The sequence below is a fragment of the Suricata suricatta genome, chromosome 1 (genome assembly GCF_006229205.1).
Source record: "Suricata suricatta isolate VVHF042 chromosome 1, meerkat_22Aug2017_6uvM2_HiC, whole genome shotgun sequence".
Classification (NCBI taxonomy): Eukaryota; Metazoa; Chordata; class Mammalia; order Carnivora; family Herpestidae; genus Suricata; species Suricata suricatta.
The window spans coordinates 134053557-134076148 of NC_043700.1; the positions used below are offsets into that span (position 1 = coordinate 134053557).

Genomic DNA, 22592 nt, shown 5'->3' on the forward strand with positions numbered 1-22592 from the left:
ATATATATATATATATATATATATATATATATATATATATATATATATATATATATATAGGACAGGATTCTTAACTCTGACTCTCATTCTGAGAAATTCAAGGAATTAAAATTTTTACTTTCAATACTACTCCATTAAGATTGTTGGAAAAGTTGAGTCTGAAATCAGTCAAATTTTTATAAAAGAATGCACTGATTCACACTATATATGTTTAAAATGCCTTTTAATTATTTCCAAATGATCTTCAATTGGCAGTAGCTTTTGTCATTCATACATTCATACATTCACTCATTCAACAATTACTTATTGAGCACCTACGATTTGCCAGGTATTATTCTAAGAACTTGGGATACATCATTAAACAAAATGAAAAAAATTCCTTTAATTTTCTTATTCTTTTAGGTTTCTTGACTCCTCCTCGGCTGAGCCAAAATCTGAATTTTTCCCAAATCTAGACAGTCTTTTTTTAAATTAAGATTTTTCTGGGCACATGGCCACTCAGCTAGCACAGACCTTCAGCTAAAGCCATGTGAATAAGCTCTGAAGCATGGTATGTGAACAGAACTGATGAGGTCAGTGGTTCATATGCTTGAAAGAAAGATGCTTGCTCTCCTCCTCCTTCTTGCCTCTTTCACACAGGCTACCAATGGTATTAGCAAGATCCAACCACACACAATAAAAAATGCTAAGAGATGGAAAAAAAAAAAGGGCAAGGCTAGGGGATGGGAAGGAAAAGAACCTTGACTCTGGATGACTCTGGGGCAGAACAACCCTAAGCTGCCGACTAACTAGCTCAAACTTGGGAGGAAAGGAAGTTTCTATAGTGATTAAGTCACTGTTATTTGGTCCCTTAAACAGCTGAACCAAGAGGGGTGTATAGGAGTCCACTTGTCATTTTGTGTATTATTCTAAAATATGAAAAACCATCCTTTATTTACCTGGTATATATTTTCAAGCTCCTCATAGAAGCTATTCCTGACCTACTCTCTGGCATGATTACATAAATCACTGCTTTTTCTTTTAAATTCAACTTCTTCATAGTTTATATATATTTTTATTATTACACGTACCACAATTTCCTATAATTTATTTCCATATTTATCTCACTAGTAGGTGTCTTTCCTAAGAAAAAATGTCTTATTCTTTTTCTTTTTTTAATTTTTTTTAGTCTATTTATTTTTGAGACAGAGAGAGACAGAGCATGAGTTGGGGAGGGGCAAAGAGAGAGGGAGACACAGAATCTGAAACAGGCTCCAGGCTCTGAGCTGTTAGCACGGAACCTGATGCTGGGCTCGAACCCACGGAACCATTAAGATCATGACCTGAGCTGAAACTGGACACTTAACTGACTGAGCCACCCAGGCGACCCTGTCTTATTCTTTTTCTGTATCACATTGCATCTGACACAGAGTCAGTACTTAATATTTATTAAATAAAATTTATATATTAAATTGGTTGTTTTTATTTTTTATTTTCTCAGCTAGGTTAAAAATGAACTACTAATTTTTCCTATTCAGAAAATAGAGTTCTCGTTTTCTCTAAGAAAAATCAATAAATGAGGATATTTTTTATACAGTAAACAGTAAATATCTCTAGCTCCTTATGGGTCAGAAAAATTAGTCCCAAAAACTGGATAAAAAAGACCTTATTTTCAGAAATTAACAAATGCCTGGCAATCTCAGTGTTTGTAAACATTTCAATTTTACAAGCAGTCAACATTCAATGACCATAGGTCTTGTCAATTTCACTTAGTAGGTACTAGTAGACAGAGCAAGTCATGGTAGAGGTGAGTCAGACAAGGTCCACCGCAAAGCGAGTCATAAGAGCCCACAAAGAAAAAAAAAAAAAAGCGAGTGGTCGGGAATCAGAGCAGGCCTAAAAAAGTGAGAAAAAAGCAAGAATGGGGAGGGGAGGGTATATGAGGAAACTCAGAATCTTTACGAAGTAGAACAGAAGAAGACTATAACCAAAGAAGAAAACAATGGTAATGTTTACCTTGGAATTTTTAAGCTGTTAAAAGTCCACACACACACACACACGCCAGTAACATATCACCTAACAAACTGATAAAATGATTATATTTGATAATATCTACTGCTGGTGAGTGTGTGAGTCACCATAACACACCACTGGATGAATTACATTTTAGAGGGGGGGTAATTTAGCAATACTTACAATAAATTTTTGAATATACATTCTATTTCTAGAAATTTAACTTACGGGTATACTTGGAAGAAGACAAATATATATTTGAAGGAATGTTAGTAAAGTATTAATTTTTAATAGCAAAAAAAACTGGACATGATCTAAAGGTCCATTGACAGGGAACTGATTGTTGTCCATGCATGGAAGGGAATACAACATTATGCAGCCATTAAAAAAACACAGCAGATCTCTTTGCATCTTTGAAGATATCCATGCTATTTTAAGTGGAAAAGAAAGGTATGGAACCGTGTGTGTGACATAATATCTTGTATGTAACTAAGGGTGTTTATGCTATGCCTTAACATTTCTAGAATGACAGAAAGCTTCTTTTTAAGTTTATTTATTTGTTAATCTCTACACCCAACATAGGGCTAATACTCATGACTCCAAGATCAAGAACTGCATGCTCTTCCAATTGAGCCAGACAGGTGCCCCAGCAAAAAACTATTTTAAAAAGTTCTAGAAGAAAACATTGCAGAGAGAGGGGCATTGGTGTTTCTTTTTTGTAAACTGATTAAATTTAACTAAGTGTACATATTAATTTGAAAATCTTTAAATGCCAACAGAGTTGACAGAGTCCAGGCCATAGAATTATGACTAATATATTGCTTTTCTATATTATAAACTCATATATATCCTTTTTAAATTATCTAATTTTAGAAGTTAAACTAATTAAACTGAATAACTAAACTAATTAATCTGAAATCAAACCACTACTATTTAGAATATATACACGAGCCAGGTATATAATTATGTCTCAACATTTAAAATTTTTTTAACATTTATTTATTTTTGAGAGACAGAGAGAGACAGATCATGAGCAGGGGAGGGGCAGAGAGAGATGGACACAGAATCAGAAGCAGAATCCAGGCTTTGAGCTGTCAGCACAGAGCTTGACGTGGGATTCAAACCCACAAACTGTGAGATCATGACCTGGGCTGAAGTCGGACGCTCAACCGACTGAGCCACCCAGGCGCCCCTGTCTTAACATTTTAAAGAATCTGCCTTAGTTTCATTTCTTTTTCATGGAAACAACCATAATTTTAAAAACAGGGCTCAGATATAGAGATGTGTTTTTTCTCTCCTGCAAATCTTTTAGTTTTATGCTTTAAAATCTTTCCCTTAAATTTGATCACTTAGCTTACTTTTATCCCAACCAACATATTCTTCACACTATGAGAAAAGGTGACTACATGATAGAATATTACTGACTGAAAAATAAAATATTTCAATGATAACCTGTTGTTTTTCCATGATGTTCAACATACCATTTAAAAGGCAATTTCACTGATATGAGCATTTGATCTGATAGCATGCAGTCATAGCCAATTTCATGAATATGTAAATTATAGGTACAAATGGTAGGAAAGATTAGGAAAGAAACTAATTTACCTGTAGTAACACTGCAGACAAGTGTTAGATATTGGGTGGCTATAAGAGCACTTGTACAGTTTTGATATGCAAAGGCAGTGGTAGTTGATTTCTAATACCCAAGATACTAATCTTCAAGTCAGATAACTAAGAAATATCATTCAACTGATTACACTTATCACTTTAATACAGAAGGAAAACCAGATTAAACTAATCAACATCAATTTCATATTCCATCAATACTAAAACTGGATCTTGAAGCAATGTGGCAATACAGACCCTTTGAGAATTGTAACAAGGGGTATCAAAATGATTTAACTAAAGTAAGATAATCTCTCCTTTACAGGCAAATAGAAACACAAAATTAACACATTTCATTCTTCCAAAAAAACATCTTTCTAGATCAAGGGTCAGCAAACCTTTTTCTCTAAAGATACAGAATTTAAATATTTCAGACTTTGTGGGGCACATAACAATGTCTGTAGCAAATTCTTTGTTTTATTTTTTACAACCCCTTGAAGTTGTAAAGAACGTTCTGAGTCAAAGGCTGTATAAAAACAGCCCACAACTGGATTTGTCCCATGGGCTATAGCTTGTTGATGACCCCTGCCCTAGACACCTTCCTTTCTTCTGGATGCCAGAATGAGGAACTCTAATAGGCATGTGATGCTGTCAGTACATACTCCCTCTGAACCTAGTCCTCATATCACACAAGGTGGCAAAAGTGAACAAAAACCCTCACATCTTCAATATTTCCAACTGTATTTCACTCATGGAAATCTCAAACTTTTAAGAAAGATATATTACTTTACTTAATTCTCTGATAATTATAATAAAATTCATGTAATATTTATATTAGATATGATGTAAACATTTTTATTCCTTTTTAAGTAACTATGAGATATATGACATACTGCACATTATTATTAACCTGATTGTTATATTTTGCATATCACATTATTCACCATTTTTAATTTACATTTCCAATGATTTTTAGTGAGTTCATCAAGTTGTACAACAATCACCATAAATCATTTTAAAACATCTTCATCACCCTCATGTACATTACTATTAATGCCTATACTTACTGCTTCTGCCCCTGCCCACTCATCTACTTTTCATCTTTTCATATAAACGGTATCACATAGTATGTGGTTTCTATGTCTGATTTCTTTCACCATGCATAATGCTTTTATGATTCATCCACATCAGAGCACATATCCATAGTTCATTCCTTTTTATTGCTAAATAGTATTTCACAGGATATGCTGCATGTTCTTAAAGTGTCAATTAAGTTTTGACATATGTATATACTGAAGAACACATCACCAGTCAGGATAACAAACATGTCAATCATCCCCCAAATTCCTTGTGCTCCTTTGTAACCCCTCCTTCCCATCCCTCCTCATTCACCTATGCCCAGAGAGACGACTCGTCTGCTTTCTGTCACTGCACAAATTCACATTTGCCAGGATTTTATATAAAGAGAATCATACAGTGTGTACTCCTTCTTGTCTGGCTTCTTTCACTCAGCAAAATCTTTTCTAAATTCATCCATGTTCAAGTATGTATCAATCATTTTTTAATTGCTAAAGAATATTCTATTATATAGATATACAAGGATTGTTTATACATTCACCTGTTCAGGGACATGTGGAATGTTTCCAGTTTTTAGCTGTTACAAATAAATCTGTTGTAAGCATTTGTTCAAAAGTCTTTGTATGGGGGCACCTGGGAGCTTTAGTCGGTTAAGCTTCTGACTTCAGCTCAGGTCATGATCCCACAGTTTGTGGGTTCAAGCCCCGTGTGGGGCTCTGTGCTGACAGCTCAGAGCCTGGAGCCTGCTTCAGATTGTTTCCCTCTCTCTCTCTCTCTCTGCCCTTCCCCTGCTCATTCTCTGTCTTTCTCTGTCTCTGTCTCTCTCTCTCAAAAATAAACAAACATTAAAAAAAAGTCATTGTATGAACACTGTTTTCATTTTCCCTGAGTAAATATCTAAAAGTGGATCATCTAGCAGGTAGATGTTAAATTTTTTAAACCACCAAACAAACTGCCAAAAGAGGTCATATCATTTCACACTGACACAGTAGTATAGTGTTCCATACTTCCTATGGTTACTCTTCTCCATTTTTTAAATTATTTTTAATGTTTATTTATTTTTGAGAGACAGAGCATGAGCAGTGAGGGGCAGAGAGAGGGAGATGCACAATCTGAAGCAGGATCCAGGCTCTGTGCTGACAGCTCAGAGCCTGACGCGGGGCTCGAACTAAGGAAACATGAGATCATGACCTGGGAAGTCAGACACTTAACTGACTGAGCCACTCAGGTGCCCCAGTCTTTTCCATTTTAATCACTGCAATAGATGTATAGTGATAGCTCACTGTTTTTAATTTGTATTTCTACAACAACTAATAATGTTGAACATCTTTCAGTGTGTTTGTCATCTGTTTACCTACCATATGTTTGCCACACCCTGATGCTGATTTTTATATATTTTTTGAAGTTTATGTATTTATTTGAGAGAGAGTACAAGTGAGGGAAAGAAAGACACAGAGGGAGAGAGAGAATTCCAAGCAGACTCCACACTAACAGTGCTACATGGGGCTCAATCCTATAACCATGAGATCATGACCTGAGCAGAAATCATGAGTCAGTTAACTGACTGAGACACCCAGGTGCCCAGTTTTGTTGATTTTTAAAACTGGAAGATTTTATTATTAAGCTTTGGGAGCTCCTTATATATTGTGGATTTATCAGTTATATGATTTGTAAATATTTCATTCTAGTCTGTGATTTATCTTTTCATTCTCTTAAAAGTGTCTTTTAAAGAGCAAACACTTTTAATTTTTATACAGTAGAATTTATCAATTTATTTTGTGGATCATGCTTTTCATGTCACATCTAAAAAAAAAAATTCCCCAACTCAACTTTTTTTCCCAGAAATTTTATAGTTTTAGGTTTTACATTTAGGTCTTTGATACATTTTGAGTTAATTATATATGGAATGAAGTTATGGGTCAAAATTCATTTTACTGTTCTGGTACCATTTCTTGAAAAGACTAATGTTTCTCCATTAAAAATGGCTTTGCAATTTGTTTAAAATCAGGTGTCCATATATATGTTGTTTTGGTTTCTAGGGACTCTTATTGTATCCCATTATCATTTTGTCTTTTTTGATGTCAATATCACACTGTCTTAAATACTGTAGCTTTATAAATCTTGAAATCACATAGACCTCTAACTTTGCTCTTTGTCAAAGTTGTTTTGGCTATTCTAGATCCTTTGTATTTCCATATACATTTTAGATCAGTTTCCCAGTTTCTACAAAAAAAGGCTAAGTAGGATTTTGATGGAGAATGTGCTGAATCTATATATTACTTTGGAGACCTGCCATCTTAACAATATTGCCTTTACTGATCCATAAACATGGTACACCTCATCATTTATTTGATCTTTAATTTCCCTCAACTATGTTTTGAAACTTGCAGTATATGGATCTTTCACATCTTTTGTCAGAATTATCCCTAAGTATTTCCTAGTTTTGGGTATTAGTATAAACTGTATTATTTTTGAATTTTAATTTCTAATTGTGGCTGTTATATAGAAGCAAAATTGATTTTTGTATATTTGTATTCTGCAACCTTACTTAACCTACTTCTTTTTTTAGTAGCTACATCATATCATCTGTGAATAATAACTAATGAGGATGCCTCTTTTTTTTTTTTTTTCTTTTTTTTGCCTGCCTAGAATCCTTAGGTCAATGCTCACAGAAGTAGTGAGAGTAGATATCCATATCTTATTCCTGATCTTAGGAGGAGAGTATTCAGTCTTTCACCACTAAGTAGAATATCAGCTGTTGGTTTTTCTTAGATGCCCTTTATGTGGTTAAGGACATTAACTTCTATTCCTAGTTTGCTGAGACTTTTTAATCAGTAATGAATGTTGGATTCTGCCAAATGCTTTCTCTGTATCTACGGAGATGATTAGATAAGTTTTGACTTACAACCAATATAGTGAACTTAATATAGTGAACTTTAAAGTGAAGTTTATAGTGAAGTTAATATAGTGAACTTTAATGACTGATCATTGAATGTTAAACATTATCATTTCCAGGATAAACCCTACTTGGTGATGACATGTTATCCTTTTTATATATTGCTAGGTCCTATTGGCTAAAATTTAGTTTATAATGTTGACATCTATGTTCATGAATGATATTAGACTGTCATTTTCTTTGCCTGGTTTTGGATTCAAGGTAATGCTGATTGTCTTAGGTGAAAGAGTAAATCAGGTCCCTGTTACTCCATGTTAGCCAAAAGTTGAGTCTGCTTTATAGTTATTATGTCATTACCTCATCTACTCCTTCCTATTTTAGAAAGTAGGTGTTATTATTAACTTCTTTTTGCATTTAGGAGAAATGGAGAATGGAGGAAAAACTGAGGCTCAGAGAGCAAGGTAACATGATACTAATCTGGAAGTAGGATTTTGAATCCAGACAGTATGAATTAAAAACCCACTCTCTTGGGGCACCTAGGTAGCTCAGTCAGTTGAGCATCCAACTTCAGCTCAGGTCATGATCTCATGGTTTGCAGGTTCAAGTCCCGTGTCAGGCTCTGTGCTTATAGCTAGCTCAGAGCCTGGAGCCTGTCTTGGATTCTGTCTCTCCCTCTCTCTCTGTCCCTCCCCTGCTCTCACTGCCTCTCTCTCTCCCTCTCTCTCAAAAAATAAATTTAAAAATACATTAATAAAAATTTTTAAAAACCCACTCTCTTAATCTCCTACTATACTATAACATTTAGGTAGTATTCAAAAAGATTCTTTTTAAACACAGAAATTAACTTCTTTTTCATTAAAAAAAAAGCATTCTATCTCTAAGTGATACAAGTAGCCTGACCTGGAGCTCATGTAGTCACTTAATCACTATGGTATTTGTTGAGAAGAATGAATGCCAAGGTTTCTTATACACTGAGTCAGGATCCATATAAACCATTCACTACTGAGTATACTGAAAACCTTACTTAATAAAAGGAAAGACTCCAGATGGAAAGAAATAAACTTGTAGATGTCCTATAGTCGCCAACAAAAGTCCAACCAAAACAGGAAAAATAATCGCTATACCATTTCAAATTTTATTTCACCTTTAAAACTACATTGTGAAATAAATATTGCTATATGAATTCTATAGGTCAGGAAATCTAGACACAACAACGTTAAGAAACTTGTTTAAAGTCTGCCATCCTGCAAGTAGTAAGACAGGTATTCAAACCTAAGTCTCTACAGCGTTAGACATAAAATTGGCATTTTTTGTTGTTTACATTACAATGTTGTCATCCCAAACAAACAAGAAGCATTGACAAGTGCCTTTGGGAAATAAGGAAAGTGCAACGTCAGATTCTAACAGAGCACAATGCCACACAAATTGGTGCTAAGCTTTGATGGTAATGATAGCAATGAGGGGTTTCCCAATCTCTGTTGAGATTAAACCTGCTTTGCCCCCTTTCTAAAGCAAGTTTTCCTTTCATAAAACAAGCTGAGTGCCTTTTCTCTACTTTGATGATCTATAGGGGACATAGCTCAATTAGCTAAGACTACTAGCTATAATGCAGAATTCCTCTTTTTTTTTTTTAGTTTATTTATTTATTTTGAGAGAGAAAATGAGACAGCAAGCAAGAAGGGGAGAGGCGGAGAGAGAGAAAGAGAAAGGGGGAGAGAGAGAATCCCAAGCAAGCTCCACACTGCCAGGGCAGAGTCCAGTGCTGGGCTTGATCTCATGAACTGTGAAATCATTACCTAAGCCAGTTTAAAAGTCCAGCATTTAACCAACTGAGCCACCCAGGCACCCCCTACTGCAGAATTACTCTTAAGAGCAGGATGAGAAGAGGAATAGCAGCTCTTTAAATAATTCCAGGCATGAGGCAAGATGGTTCTGGATAAAAAGCCTGGACTCTTGAAAAGACTGCCAATGTTCAAATACCTATTCTGCCTTATCCTAGTTGTGAGACCTTGGAAAACTTATTATTTGACTTCTTAGGGTTTCCAGGCCTTCATCCATAAAATAGGGATGATAATTTTTCCTCTCATAGTGTTGAAGATTAAAAGGAAGAGTATATGGAGCGTGTTTAGAATAATGCCTGGCACTTGCTAGGCACGTTTTAAATTTTACTATCAATATCACTATTATTCCTTTGGTTTCTGAGAAAAAAAAACATTCTGAGATGCTCTGGCATAAAAGAAGGTATTAGCAGGACACCTGGGTGGCTCAGTCAGCTCAGAGTCCAACTCTTGGTTTTGGCTCACATCATGATCTCATGGTTTCATTAGTTCAAGCCCTGCATCGGGCTCCGTGCTGTCAGTGTGGAGCCTGCCTAGGATTTTCCCTCCCTGTCTCTCTCTGTCCCTCCCCAACAACACACATACACATACCCTCTCTCTCTCAAAATAAATAAATAAACTTTTTTTAAAAAGGAAGATGAGCAAATAACCATATATCTAAAAACACAGTCCTATTAACTGGATATTATCTATGACAGTGTCCTAGGGGTGCCTGGGTGGCTGTTGGTCAAGTGTCCAACTTTGGCTCAGGTTATGATCTCGTGGTCCATGAGTTCGAGCCCATTGTCAGGCTCTGTGCTAATAGTTAGGAGCCTGGAGCCTGCATCCGATTCTGTGTCCCCACTCTCTCTCTCTGCCCCTCCCCCACTGGTGCTCTGTCTCACTCTGTCTCTCAAAAATAAATAAATGTCAAAAAAAATTTTTTTTAATAAACTTCATATGAATCTTTAATTTTTAAAAAAAATTTTTTTAAATTTATTTTATTTGAGAGAGAGAGAGAGCATGAACAGGAGAGGGTCAGAGAGAGAGGGAGACACAGAACCTGAAGACAGGCTCCAGGCTCTGAGCTGTCAACACAGAGCCTGAAGCAGGACTTGAACCCATGAACACGAGATCATGACCTGAGCCAAAGCTGGACACTCAACTGACTAAGCCACCCAGGCGCCCCAAATCTTTAATTATTTTAGTATAAAAGAAATCTTGCAGAGTGTTCCCTTTAAAAAAAACAGTGTCCTATAAAAAGTTTTGGAAATTGAGTTCCAGCATCTGCTATAAGTAGGCAAGCAGTTTTTAAAACACAAGCAGGGATAATGAAAATAATTCATAAAAATAAAGCAAATTACTCAATTCCATTAAAGCAGTATTAAATACCTACAATGGCTCAGCATTACTCAATGTCCCACATGGGGTATACAAGATCTAACCCTACTCTCAAAAAGCTTAGAATGTTTGAGCGCAAAATATACATAAATAGAATAATCAAATAAGACAAAAGTACAAGTAATTATCAGTGAGTGGCACATGAAAAAAGTCTCAAATACTATTAAAATTTATAAGTTCAACCTATAGAATAAAAAATTATCTGTCTGTATATTTAGTGCTATTCCTGATGCTGGTTCCAAGAACAAGTTCAAAGGACTTGTATATTATAAATTATCAGTCACAAAATAAAAAAATGGTAATTTAGTAATTTCCATTGTAACTTACTGTTGCTATTTTGGTCTGGAGAAAGTTCTCCCTTTCTTCATCTACTTTAATTTCATGTCCAGTTTTAAATAATTCAAGCATTTTGGGGATGTCACGGCCAATGGATTCTGGTTAGAAACATTAAAAATCCAAAGTTATCACTATATAATAAACAAGAAACAAAAATTGCTGAATAAGAGAAACATTCATCAAATATTAAGATACAGCAAACAAGTGTGGCAGACAGATATTAGAGGGGCCCCCATGATGCCCATTTCCTTGTGTTCACGCCCTTTCATGACCTCCACCCCAAGTGCAGCCGGGAGCTACAACTTGCTTCTAACCAAGAAACAGAATGTTTAAACTGTAATACCCATCTTGAAGGAGATTCTCTTCTTTACTTGCTTTGAAGAAACAAGCTGCAATGTTGTAAGCTGACATATAAAAAGGGCCACAAGACAAGAAGATGAGGCCTCAATCTAGCAGCCTGCCAGAAACTGAATCCTGCCAAAAAGCCACGAGTCCAAAAGCAGATCCTTCCCCAGTCAAGTCTCAGATGATACCACACCCCTGATACTTTGATTGAAGCTTTATGAGACCCTGAAGGAGGGGACCCAGCTTAGCTGTACACACATTTCTAACATACAGAAACCATGAGATAGTAAATGTGAGGGTTTTAAGCCATTAAATTTGCAATAATATTGTTGCACAGTAATAAATAACCAATAGGTATAAGCAAGAATGATGCTTATCATACTTAAAAAACATTAAGGACAAATTAAAATAAAATCTATAAGATTTTCTATGATAAAAACTAACAGCACAGTCTTAAAATCTTTTAAGAACTTTTTGCCTACTGGGGCACCTAAGTGGCTTCTCTCCCCTTTCTCTCTCTCCTCTCTCTCTTCCTCCCCAACTTGTGCTTTCTCTCTCTCTCTCGAAATAAATAAATAAACTTTTAAAAAATTAGAGATTTTATAGCAAGTTTATAAGCTGGCAACAGTAATTTAGGAAAGCGTGTCTAAGAAAACTGACATGTAGCAGAGAGTCAGAAGGGCTGGGATCCAGTGCACAAATGAAGAGAGTTGCTTTTGGTATGATCATAGACTCCTCATTCAGAGCGACAGGGAGGAAGGTGTTGCGGTCATAGACTCAGGTTGGTCAACATAATTCTTGAGTTCTCACTATGTGTAAGGCACTACTCTTAAGAAAGAATTTAAGTAGAGATACAGATGATTTAATTGGGTGCCTGTGCTTTATATGCTTCTATTAGCATTTCACTATTGGTCATACTGTTTAGTACTAGTTACATCAGACTCTTATATTGAAAAAGTAGTTTTTCCATCTGCCTATCCCTTTTCTCCCTATCAATTACAATCAGATTTAAAGTTCCTCATGGATTACTGCTTTCATTTACAGTAAAATGTTCCTGAACAACTCCCCAGATGATCCTTGGAAGTTAGGTATGCTGACGATATGCTGTGCTCTCTATACAATAAGATCTTCATGTGGACTTATCATGGGAAGAATTACTGGAGACATATAATGGTTTGGGTTGTTTTATAGTCACACATTTCTCATTATATTTGTTATTCTTAAAATAATGCATATTTTCTATGTACAAAATTAAAAAACTTTCAAGTTATCGTGTCAGAAAACATTTAAAACATGTATTTCTATGTATTAAATTTGAATTAAATGTTAATGACAAAAGAATAGGAAGGTGCAGTTTGTTTTTTTTATTTTTCTATTATTTTTTTAAATGTTTTTTATTTTTATTTTTGAGAGACAGAGAGACAGCACGAGCAGGGGACAGTCAGAGGGAGAAGGAGATACAGAATCTGAAGCAGTCTCCAGGCTCTGAGCTGTCAGCACAGAGCCTGACACAGGGCTCGAACCCACGAACTGTGAAATCATGACCTGAGCCAAAGCCGGACATTTAACCGACTGAACTACCCAGGCACCCTTATTTTTGAAGTCTTCAGTGTGATCCTTTGAAAATTCTTAATTTTTACCTTGATTTCATTTTTCTCCTTTTTATATTCAGTTGCATTTCTTTTTCTACCATAATAGAGGACAAAGTGACATTAGAATTCAATAAATTGAGTTTCTATTCTGAACTCTTTTTTCATGCCAGTTTCTGTAGCCATTTGAGTAATAATGAGCTACCTCTAGACTGTATAAGTCACTGTGATTATTATTTCTATTGCTTAATCTTGTGATTTTCCTAGTTCCTTTCCCTTTTTTATGGTCAAGCAGGTTAAGTGGATTCACATGAAAGTAGCTAAAAAGTGGAGTCCTGGGTGAGAGTCTACCTTAGTTCTTTGGGGCTAGAGTAAAACCTTATTTGAGAGGAGATTCAATATGGTGGAGAAGTAGGGGGACCCAATGTTCCCTAGTCTCTCAAACACTGCAGTGTTAAGGCCAAAGGACTTTGAATTCCAAAAGTCCAGGCTGCAGAGTGACAAAGACATCTTCAAGGACCCATGGGGATAATCTGGTGGGCCATAGGTGTGTGACTACAAACCAGGAGAGATAAAAAGGGCCATGTAAAAAAAGCCTGGGTGAGAGGGATTCCCTTCTGTGGCAAGACAAAAGGATGAGAAAGAGAGGCTGAGGAAATGTAGGACTGTATCTGGACAAGTGAAAAACCACAGGCTGAGCTGGAGAAAGCCAACCTCTAACTGCAGGTCTTTCTCTGGACTGAGGCCAGCTGCCCTGTTTGCACACGGGGGATGAGGGGAGCCAGCCCTGGCTCAGTAACCAGTTCAGAGGCACAGTCCACAGTGGGAGAAACTGATCCCCTTCCCTGGAGTGCTGTGGGAAGAAGGTATATGACCGTTCAAAGGCTAATAACTGCCTGCAACAGCCAGCCAGAGGCCATATATCAGGGTGTGGAGCAGCACTTCCTCAGAACGAGGTACATGGAGCTCTCTATACAATCAGATCTTCATGTTGACTTATCATGGAGCAAGGCCCTTTAAGACAGCAGGTTTAAATCCCAGCTGAGCACCAGGAAGGCATGAGAGTCTGCTGAGTGGGACAAACCAGGTCCACAGCACTGTGAGATGGCACAGAAAGCTCTTGCCTGGGACCTGGACAGAGAGCAGGGTCGTTTAAGACCTTGGGGTTTAATCCCAACTGAGCGCCAAGGAGGTGCGGATATTGGGGGAACAGGCCAAACTGCCTAGTTCACACCTATGGCACTGCAAGGACGACCCGAACAGAGTGGATTGGGACACTGGGTCCATGGAGGGGGGACTGGGGTATCGCCATTTTTCTCCCCATCACCAAGATGGGCTTCAGGGAATGGTCAGTGGGCCCACAGTGGAGGTGGGACCACCTACACCAAACCACGCACCCTCTGGGCCTGGTAACTGTGTATCTACAAGAGCAGGATTGACTCTGACAAACCAGACAGCCCCTCCTCCAGACCAGCGAGGCCACTGGTTCCAAGGCACCCAGAGGTTTTGCATTTTCTGATTTAATTTCTGGACAATTCTTATTATATATATATATATTTTTTTTTCTCTTTTCTCCTTTTTCTCCCCTCCTCTAGTCTGGTTTTTCTGGTATTGGTTTGTTTAATCAAACATATTTAATCTATTCTCTTTACACCTGTTCTATACCTCCTTCATTATTTTCCCCTTTTTCTCTCTGTATTAAGCCATAGAGCTTCTCTGCCTGGTCAAGTTTCTTTTCTTTCCCCACCTCCACCCCCCAACTGTTATATCACTCTTTGTATGGGATAATGATTCTTCCATCAACCACAGCCCCCACCATTGTCTTGCTGTAGCTGGTGTTTGGGGGGGGAGGGGTTGTTGGTTTTTTTCCAGGGATACTTTGGTGAACAAATCAAAGCATTTCTGGTGGAGGGTCCAAACCATCACTACAAGTAGGGAGATAAAGTAACCAAAGTCACAAAAACAAAGAGCAAGAAACACTCTCCAAAAAACACCTCCTAAAGGACCAGCCCTGGACAGTGTACGACCCCTCTTTAATAGAGAGAGTAGTGCTCACAGGTGCAAGCTTTTAAAACACATGAACGACAGAAAACTAGCCCAAATGACAAAAATAGAAGAATTCTCTTCAAAAGAAATTCCAGGAAGAAATGACAACTAAAGAATTGATCAAAACAAACATAAGTAATATAACTGAACAAGAATTTAGAATAATAGTCATAAGACCAATCGCTGGGCTTAAAAAAAACCATGGAAGACAGCAGAGAATCTATTGCTACAGAGATCAAGGAACAGAAAAATAGTCATGACGAATTTTAAAATGCTGTAAATGAGGTGCAAAATAAACCAGAGGCAATGACAGTGCAGAATGAAGAGGCAGAGGGGAAAATAGGTGAAGTACAAGATAAAATTATGGGAAAAGATGAAGCTGAGAAAAAGAGAGATAAAAAATTCTGGACCACAAGGGGAAAATTAGATAACTAAGTGATTTAATGAAATGGAAAAATATCCATGTCATAGGAGTTCCTAAAGAAGAAGAAGAGAGAGAAAGGGGCTGAAGGTTTACTTGAACAAATCATAGCTGAGAACTTCCCCAATCTGGGGAAGGAAACAGACACTGAAATTCAAGAGGCACAAAGAAATCCCTTTAGATGTAATTTGAATCAATCATCTGCATGACATATCATAGTGAAACTGGCAAAACACAAAAACAAAGAGATAATTCTGAGAGCAGCTAGGGACAAATGAGCCTTAACCTACAAGGGTAGATGCAAAGAGTAGCAGGCCTATCTATTAAAACCTGGCAGGCCAGAAAGGAGGGGCAAGAAATTTCAATGTGCTGAATAAGAAAAATATGCAGCCAAGAATCCTTTCTTCAGCAAGCCTGTCATTCAGAATAGAAGGAGAGAGAAAGATTTTCCAAACAAAAACTGAAGGAATTCATTACCGCTAAACCAGCCCTACAGAGATCCTAAGGGGATAAGAACCATATGATCCTGTCAATAGATGTAAGAAAAGCATTTGACACAATACAGCATGCTTTCTTAATAAATCCCTCAAGAAAGTTGGGATAGAAGGAACATACCTAAACATCTTAAAAATCATGTATGAAAAGCCCACAGCTAATATCATCCTCAAGGGGGAAAAATGAGAGCTTTCCCCCTGAGATCAGGAACATGACAGGGATGTCCACTCTCACCAATGTTGTTTAACATAGTGTTGCAAGTCCTAGCATCAGCAATCAGACAACAAAATGAAATTAAAGGCATCAAAATTGGCAAAGAAGAAGTCAAACTTTCCCTTTCCACAGACAACACAACACTCTACATGGAAAATCCAAAAAACTCCACCAAAAGATTTCTAGAACTGATCCATGAATTCAGCAAAGTCACAGGGTATAAAATCAATGTACAGAAATCAGTTGCATTTCTATACACCATTAATAAAGCAACGGAAAGAGAAATCAAGAAATTGATCCCATTTACAATTGCACCAAGAACTATAAAATACCTAGGAATAAATGTAACAAAAATATAAAAGATCTGTATGCTGAAAACTATAGAAAACTTATGAAGCAAATTGAAGGAAACACACAAAAAAAATGAAAAAACATTCCATGCTCATGGATCAGAAGAACAAATATTGTTAAAATGTCAATACTACCCAAAGCAATCTACACATTCAGTGCAGTTCCAATCAAAGTTGCACCAGCATTCTTCTCAAAGCTAGAAAAAACAATCCTAAAATTTGTATGGAACTACAAAAGACCTCAAAGAGCCAAAGTAAGACTGAAAAAGAAAACCAAAGCAGAAGGCATCACAATCCCAGACTTTAGCCTCTACTACAAAGCTGTAATCATGAAGACAACATGGTATTGGCACAAAAACAGACACCTAGGTCAATGGAATAGAATAGAGAACCCAGAACTGGACCCACAAATGTATTACCAGCCAAAGCAGGAAAGAGTATCCAGTAGAAAATAGATAGTCTGCTTAGCAAATTGTGCTGGGAGAACAGGACAGCAACATGCAGAAGAATGAAACTAGACTACTTTCTTACACAAGACAAAAAAATAAGCTCAAAATGGATGAAAGACCTAAATGTGAGACAGGAAACCATCAAAACTCTAGAAGGAAAGCAGGCAACAACCTCTTTGACCTCAGCCACAGCAATTTCTTGCTTGACACATCTCCCAAGGCAAGGAAATTAAAAGCAAAAATGAACTATTGGGACCTCATCAAGATAAAAAGCTTCCTCACTGCAAAGGAAACAACCAAACTAAAAAGGTAACCGATGGAATGGGAAAAGATAGTGGCAAATGACATACTGGATAAAGGGCTGGTATCCAAAATCTATCAAGAACTTCCCAACCTCAACACCTGAAAAACAAATAATCCAGTGAAGAAATGGGCAGAAGACATGAATAGACACTTTTCTAAAGAAGACATCCAGGTGGCCAACAGTACAAGATGTTCAACATCACTCATCATCAGGGAAATACAAATCAAAACCACTCTGAGATACTACCTCACACTGGTCAGAGTAACTAAAATTAACTCAGAAAACAAAAGATGCTGGCAAGGATGTGGAGAAAAGGGAACCCTCTTGCACTGCTGGTGGAAATACAAACTGGTGCAGACACTCTGGAAAACAGTGTGAAGGTTCCTCAAGAAATTAAAAATAGAACTATCCTATGACCAGCATAGCACTAGTAGGAATTTATCCAAAGGATACAGGAGTACTGACTCACAGGGGCACATGTACCCCAATGTTTATAGCAGCAGCTTTCAACAATAGCCAAATTATGGAAAGAGCCTAAATGTCCATCCACTTGGATGAATGGATAAAGATGTGGTTTATATATACAATGGAATATTACTTGGCATTGAGAAAGAATGAAATCATGCCATTTGGAGCAACCTGGATGGAACTAGAAGGTATTATGCTAAGTAAAGTAAGTCAGTCTGAGGAAGACAGATATCGTATGTTTTCATTCATATGTGCATCTTGAGAAACTTAACAGAAGACCATAGGAGAACAGAAGATGAAAAGAAAATAAGTTATAAACAGAGAGGGAGAGAGGCTAATCATAAGAGACTCTTAAATACAGAGAACAATTTGAGGGTTGGTGGGGGGAGGGAAAGGGGAAAATGGGTAATGGGCATTGAGGAGGGCACTTGTTGGGATGAGCACTGGGGGTTGTATGTAAGTGGTATACATCGGGAATCTACCCCAAAAACCAAGAGCACACTTTACACTGTATGTAAGCCAATTTGACAATAAATTATATTAAAAAAAGAATAGAAAGTAGATAAAAGTCCTTTTTTATTATTTATTTATTCTTGAGAGAAAGAACGAGAGCACAAGGCAGGGAGGGTCAGAGAAAGAGGGAGACATAGAATCTGAAGCAGGCTCCAGGCTCTGCACTATCAGCACAGAGCCCAACGCAGGGCTAGAATTCATGAACTGTGAGATCATGACCTGAGCCAAAGTCAGATGCTTAACCAACTGAGCCATCCAGGCACCTCTAAGATCTCCCATCTTCAAATAAAACAAGTCTACAACTTCATATTACCTTCTAGCAACCATCCAATACTTCCTTAAGAGTTCATTTTTTCCAAATAATCCAGTGAAGAAATGAGGAAAAGACATGAATAGACACTTTTCCAAAAAGACATCCAGATGGCTAACAGACACATGAAAAAAATGTTCAATATCACTCATCATCAGGGAAATACAAATCAAAACCACAATGAGACACCACCTCACACTAGTCAGACTGGCTAAAATTAACAACTCAGGCAACCACATATATTGGTGAAGCTGCAGAGAAAGAGGAACCCTTTTGCACTGCTGGTGGGAACACAACCTGGCGCAGCCACTCTGGAAAACAGTATGGGGATTCCTCAAAAAATTAAAAATAGAACTACCCTATGACCCAGCAATTGCAACACTAGGTATTTATCCAAAGGCTGCAGTTGTGCTGTTTCAAAGGGGCACATGCACCCCAATGTTTTTAACAGTGCTATTGACAGTAGCCAAAGAATGGAAAGAGATGAAATATTCATCAACAGATGAATGGATAAAGATGTGGTGTATACATATAATATATATATATATATATACAATGAAGTATTACTTGGCAATCGAAAAGAATTAAATCTTGCCATTTGCAACAATGTGGATGGAACTTGAGTTTATTATGTTAAGTGAAATTGGAGAAAGATAAATATCATATGACTTCATTCATATGTGGAATTTAAGATACAAAACAGATGAACGTAAGGGAAGGAAAGCAAAAATAAATAAAAAGAGGGAGGGGACAAAACATAAGAGTCTTAAATTTAGAGAACAAACAGAACACTGGAGGGGTTGTGAGTGGAGGGATGGGCTAAATGGCAAGCGGCAGTAAGGAGGACACTTGTTAGGATGAGCACTGGTTGTTATATGTAGGGGATGAATCACTGGATATTACTCCTGAAATCATTATTCCACTATATGTTACCTAATCTGGATGTAAATTTAAAAAAAAAGGCATATAAGCTTTCAAAACAACTGTCTCTCCTTTCTCTATTTCTTCTCCTATTTTCTCTTAAACCTACTTGAATCAGATTATTATCCACTGAAAATAATACTGTCAAGGTTACCAATGACCTTCACAATGACAAATCCAATAATCATTTCTCAGTGCTCCTCTGACTTGACCTATCAAGAGCAGTTTAGAGTATATCTCTACCCTGACTTATAGTCTGAAACACTATTCTCACTGGCTATTCCACCCAATTTTTTGGCTGAGCCACCCTCACCTAGGTGATATACAAAGATTGCCTCAGGGATCAGTTATTTGACCTCTCCTTCTGTTCAATCACACTGGCTTTTAAACATCATTTATCCACTGATAAGTGCCAAACAGACATTAACTTTTCACATGATCTCCAACCGCCTACTTGATATCTCTATCTAAATGTAGGTAGGTAATTAGTAAGGAATACAAAAAGACAGATGTTTGCTGAAAGGATGAACAAAGAGGCTCCTGGATGGCTCACTCAGTTAAGTGTCTGACTTAGGCTCAGGCATGATCTCACGGCTGGTGGGTTCAAGCTCTGGTGGGTTCAAGCTCGTGTCTGTGCTGACAGCTCAGAGCCTGAGGCCTGCTTTTGGATTCTGTGTCTCCCTCTCTCTGTCCCTCCCTCACTCATGCTCTGTCTCTCAAAAGTAAATAATTAAAAAAAAAAATTTTTTTTAAAGAATGAACAACTTAATGACTTCATAATTTTGAATCTGATATCATAGTGATGTTGTAATGAATGTTAACAGAAAATAGAAATAGTTCTGCATTGAAACATACTGACATGAAGGTTCTAACTGAATATTGGAAAAAATATATATAGTGTGTATACAGTTAGAATAAGAAACCAGAACAAAAGTGGTAGATTGGAGTTAATGAAACAGATTTGAGCTTCTAGGCCAATTTCATCCCAAAACAAATAAATCTTCTTCCTTTGACCTTACATATTCCTTTTTCTATCTCTGTCTTCTAACCAAAGCTTGTTAATGTTAATTTGCATTTACCCAATGACCAAGATGTTGAGCATCATCTCAAGTGAATGCCCAACTATAGATCTTATTTTATAAACTGCCTGTTTGTTCTTTTGCCTCTTGTTTAAAGAGTGGGTGGATAGTCTTCTTACTGAGTTATAAGAATCCTCTCTATATTCTGGATGTAAGTCCATTGTCAGATATATGTGTGGCAAATATTTTACCCTAACCTGTGACTTTTTGTTTCCTTATTAGTGTCTTTCCATGAGCAAAGTTTTTACTTTTTATTGTCCAATTTAACAATTTCTTTTATGGCTTATATTTTTTTGTGTCCTAAGAAATCTTTGCCTAATCCAAGGCCATAAAAACTTTCTTTGAGAAATTTTTTTCTAGAATTGCATGGCTTTAGCCCTTACAATTAGATCTGTGATCCATTTGTAATTAATTTTTGTGTTTGATGTGAGGAAAGGGATATCTTATATTTCAGAAACATTCATTGAAAACTATTCTTCCAGTGACTTCCCTGACTCCCCACTCCCAGAGTCTCGGAACCTCGCCCGGGAATCGCAGATCCCAATAAAGGCTTTCTTGGCTCCAAAAAAAAAAGAAAGAAAGAAAACTATTCTTTCACCATATAACCTTGGCACCTTTCCCAAAAATCAGTGGTCCCTTAGGTTTGGGTCTATTTTCTTAACTCTCACTATTTGATCTATCCTTATGACATACCACAATGTCCTAATTACTGTAGCACTATAGGCAATGCAAGTAATGCAAGTTCTGTAATTCTGTTCTTTCATTTTAAAATCATTTTTTATTCTTCCTTTATAAAATCATTTCTTAATCCCTTGTATTTCCACTTACATATTAGAATAAGTCTGTCAGCTTCCAAAAATAAAATAAAAATGTTTTTTAAGCTTTCTGGGAATTTGATTGGGACTGCACTAAATCTATAGAAAATTTAGGAAAAATTCCCTCATAAAAGTATCATCCTCCAAATCCATGGCAATGCCATGTCCCTTTTCTGATACTTTCAGCAACATTTAGCAGTTTTCTGTGAGTAGGGCTTGTACATCTTTTGCTAAATTTATTCCTAAGTATTTTATTGGACTTTTTATGCTCTTATGAAAGTAACTCTTTTATAAATTTTATTTTGATTGGCTATTGCAATATAGAAATATAGTTGACTCTGTGTATTCATCTTATATATTGTAACCTCAACTAAATTCACTTATTAGTATTCACACACCAGATTATAACTTCTGGGCATAAAGACAATTTTATTTCTTCCTTTCCCATATGTATGCCCTTTATTTCACTGGCCTTCAGTACAATTCTGACCCTAAGTAGTGAGAGTAGAAATCTTTACTGTTTCTGATTTTAGGTAGAAAGCATTCAGCCTTAAATGATTACATCACTAAGAATGATACGAGCTGTTGATTTTTCATAGATGTGCTTTGTCAAGTTGAGGAAGTTCATATCTATTCCTAATACTCTGTGTCCTTAGCATGAATGGCTGTTAGATTTTGTTCAAATGTTTACCTTGCATATACAGCGATGATCTTAAGATCTATATCATTTATTAACATGATGTATATCGATATTCAGATGTTAAACCAACTTTGTAATCCTAGAATAAACCTTCTTAGTTAATGTTTACTAACCTTTATATACATTCATACATAAATACATACAAACATACATATATACGTAATACTGGGCTCAATTTTCTAATATTTTGTTAAGAATTTGTGCTTCTGGGGAACCTGGATGGCTCAGTCAGTTAAGCATCCAATTCCTGATTTCAGCTCAGGTCATGATCTCATCATGGGATCAAGTCCTGCACTGGGTTCCATGTTGAGTGTGGAGCCTGCTTGGACTCTCTCCCTCACCCTCTCTCTTTCTCTCTATATAAATAAATAAATAAATAAGCATTAAAAAAAAAGAATGTGTGTTTCTATGCTCATGAGAGATATTGGTCAGTAGTTTTCTTGTGATGTC

General features: G+C 36.7%; 1 protein-coding gene across 2 annotated transcripts in view; it reads right to left on the reverse strand.

The window, feature by feature from the left end:
• Window positions 1-22592, reverse strand: part of MRPL1 (mitochondrial ribosomal protein L1) — a 97217-nt gene that overhangs the window by 29962 nt on the left and 44663 nt on the right. For both annotated transcript variants that reach the window (XR_003910698.1, XM_029944445.1), the window contains exon 7: window positions 11116-11222. Coding sequence is in view for 1 of the 2 variants with exons in the window: in XM_029944445.1 (XP_029800305.1) it covers window positions 11116-11222 (107 nt within the window). In the remaining variant the exon portion in view is untranslated. The remainder of the gene's footprint in view (window positions 1-11115; window positions 11223-22592) is intronic.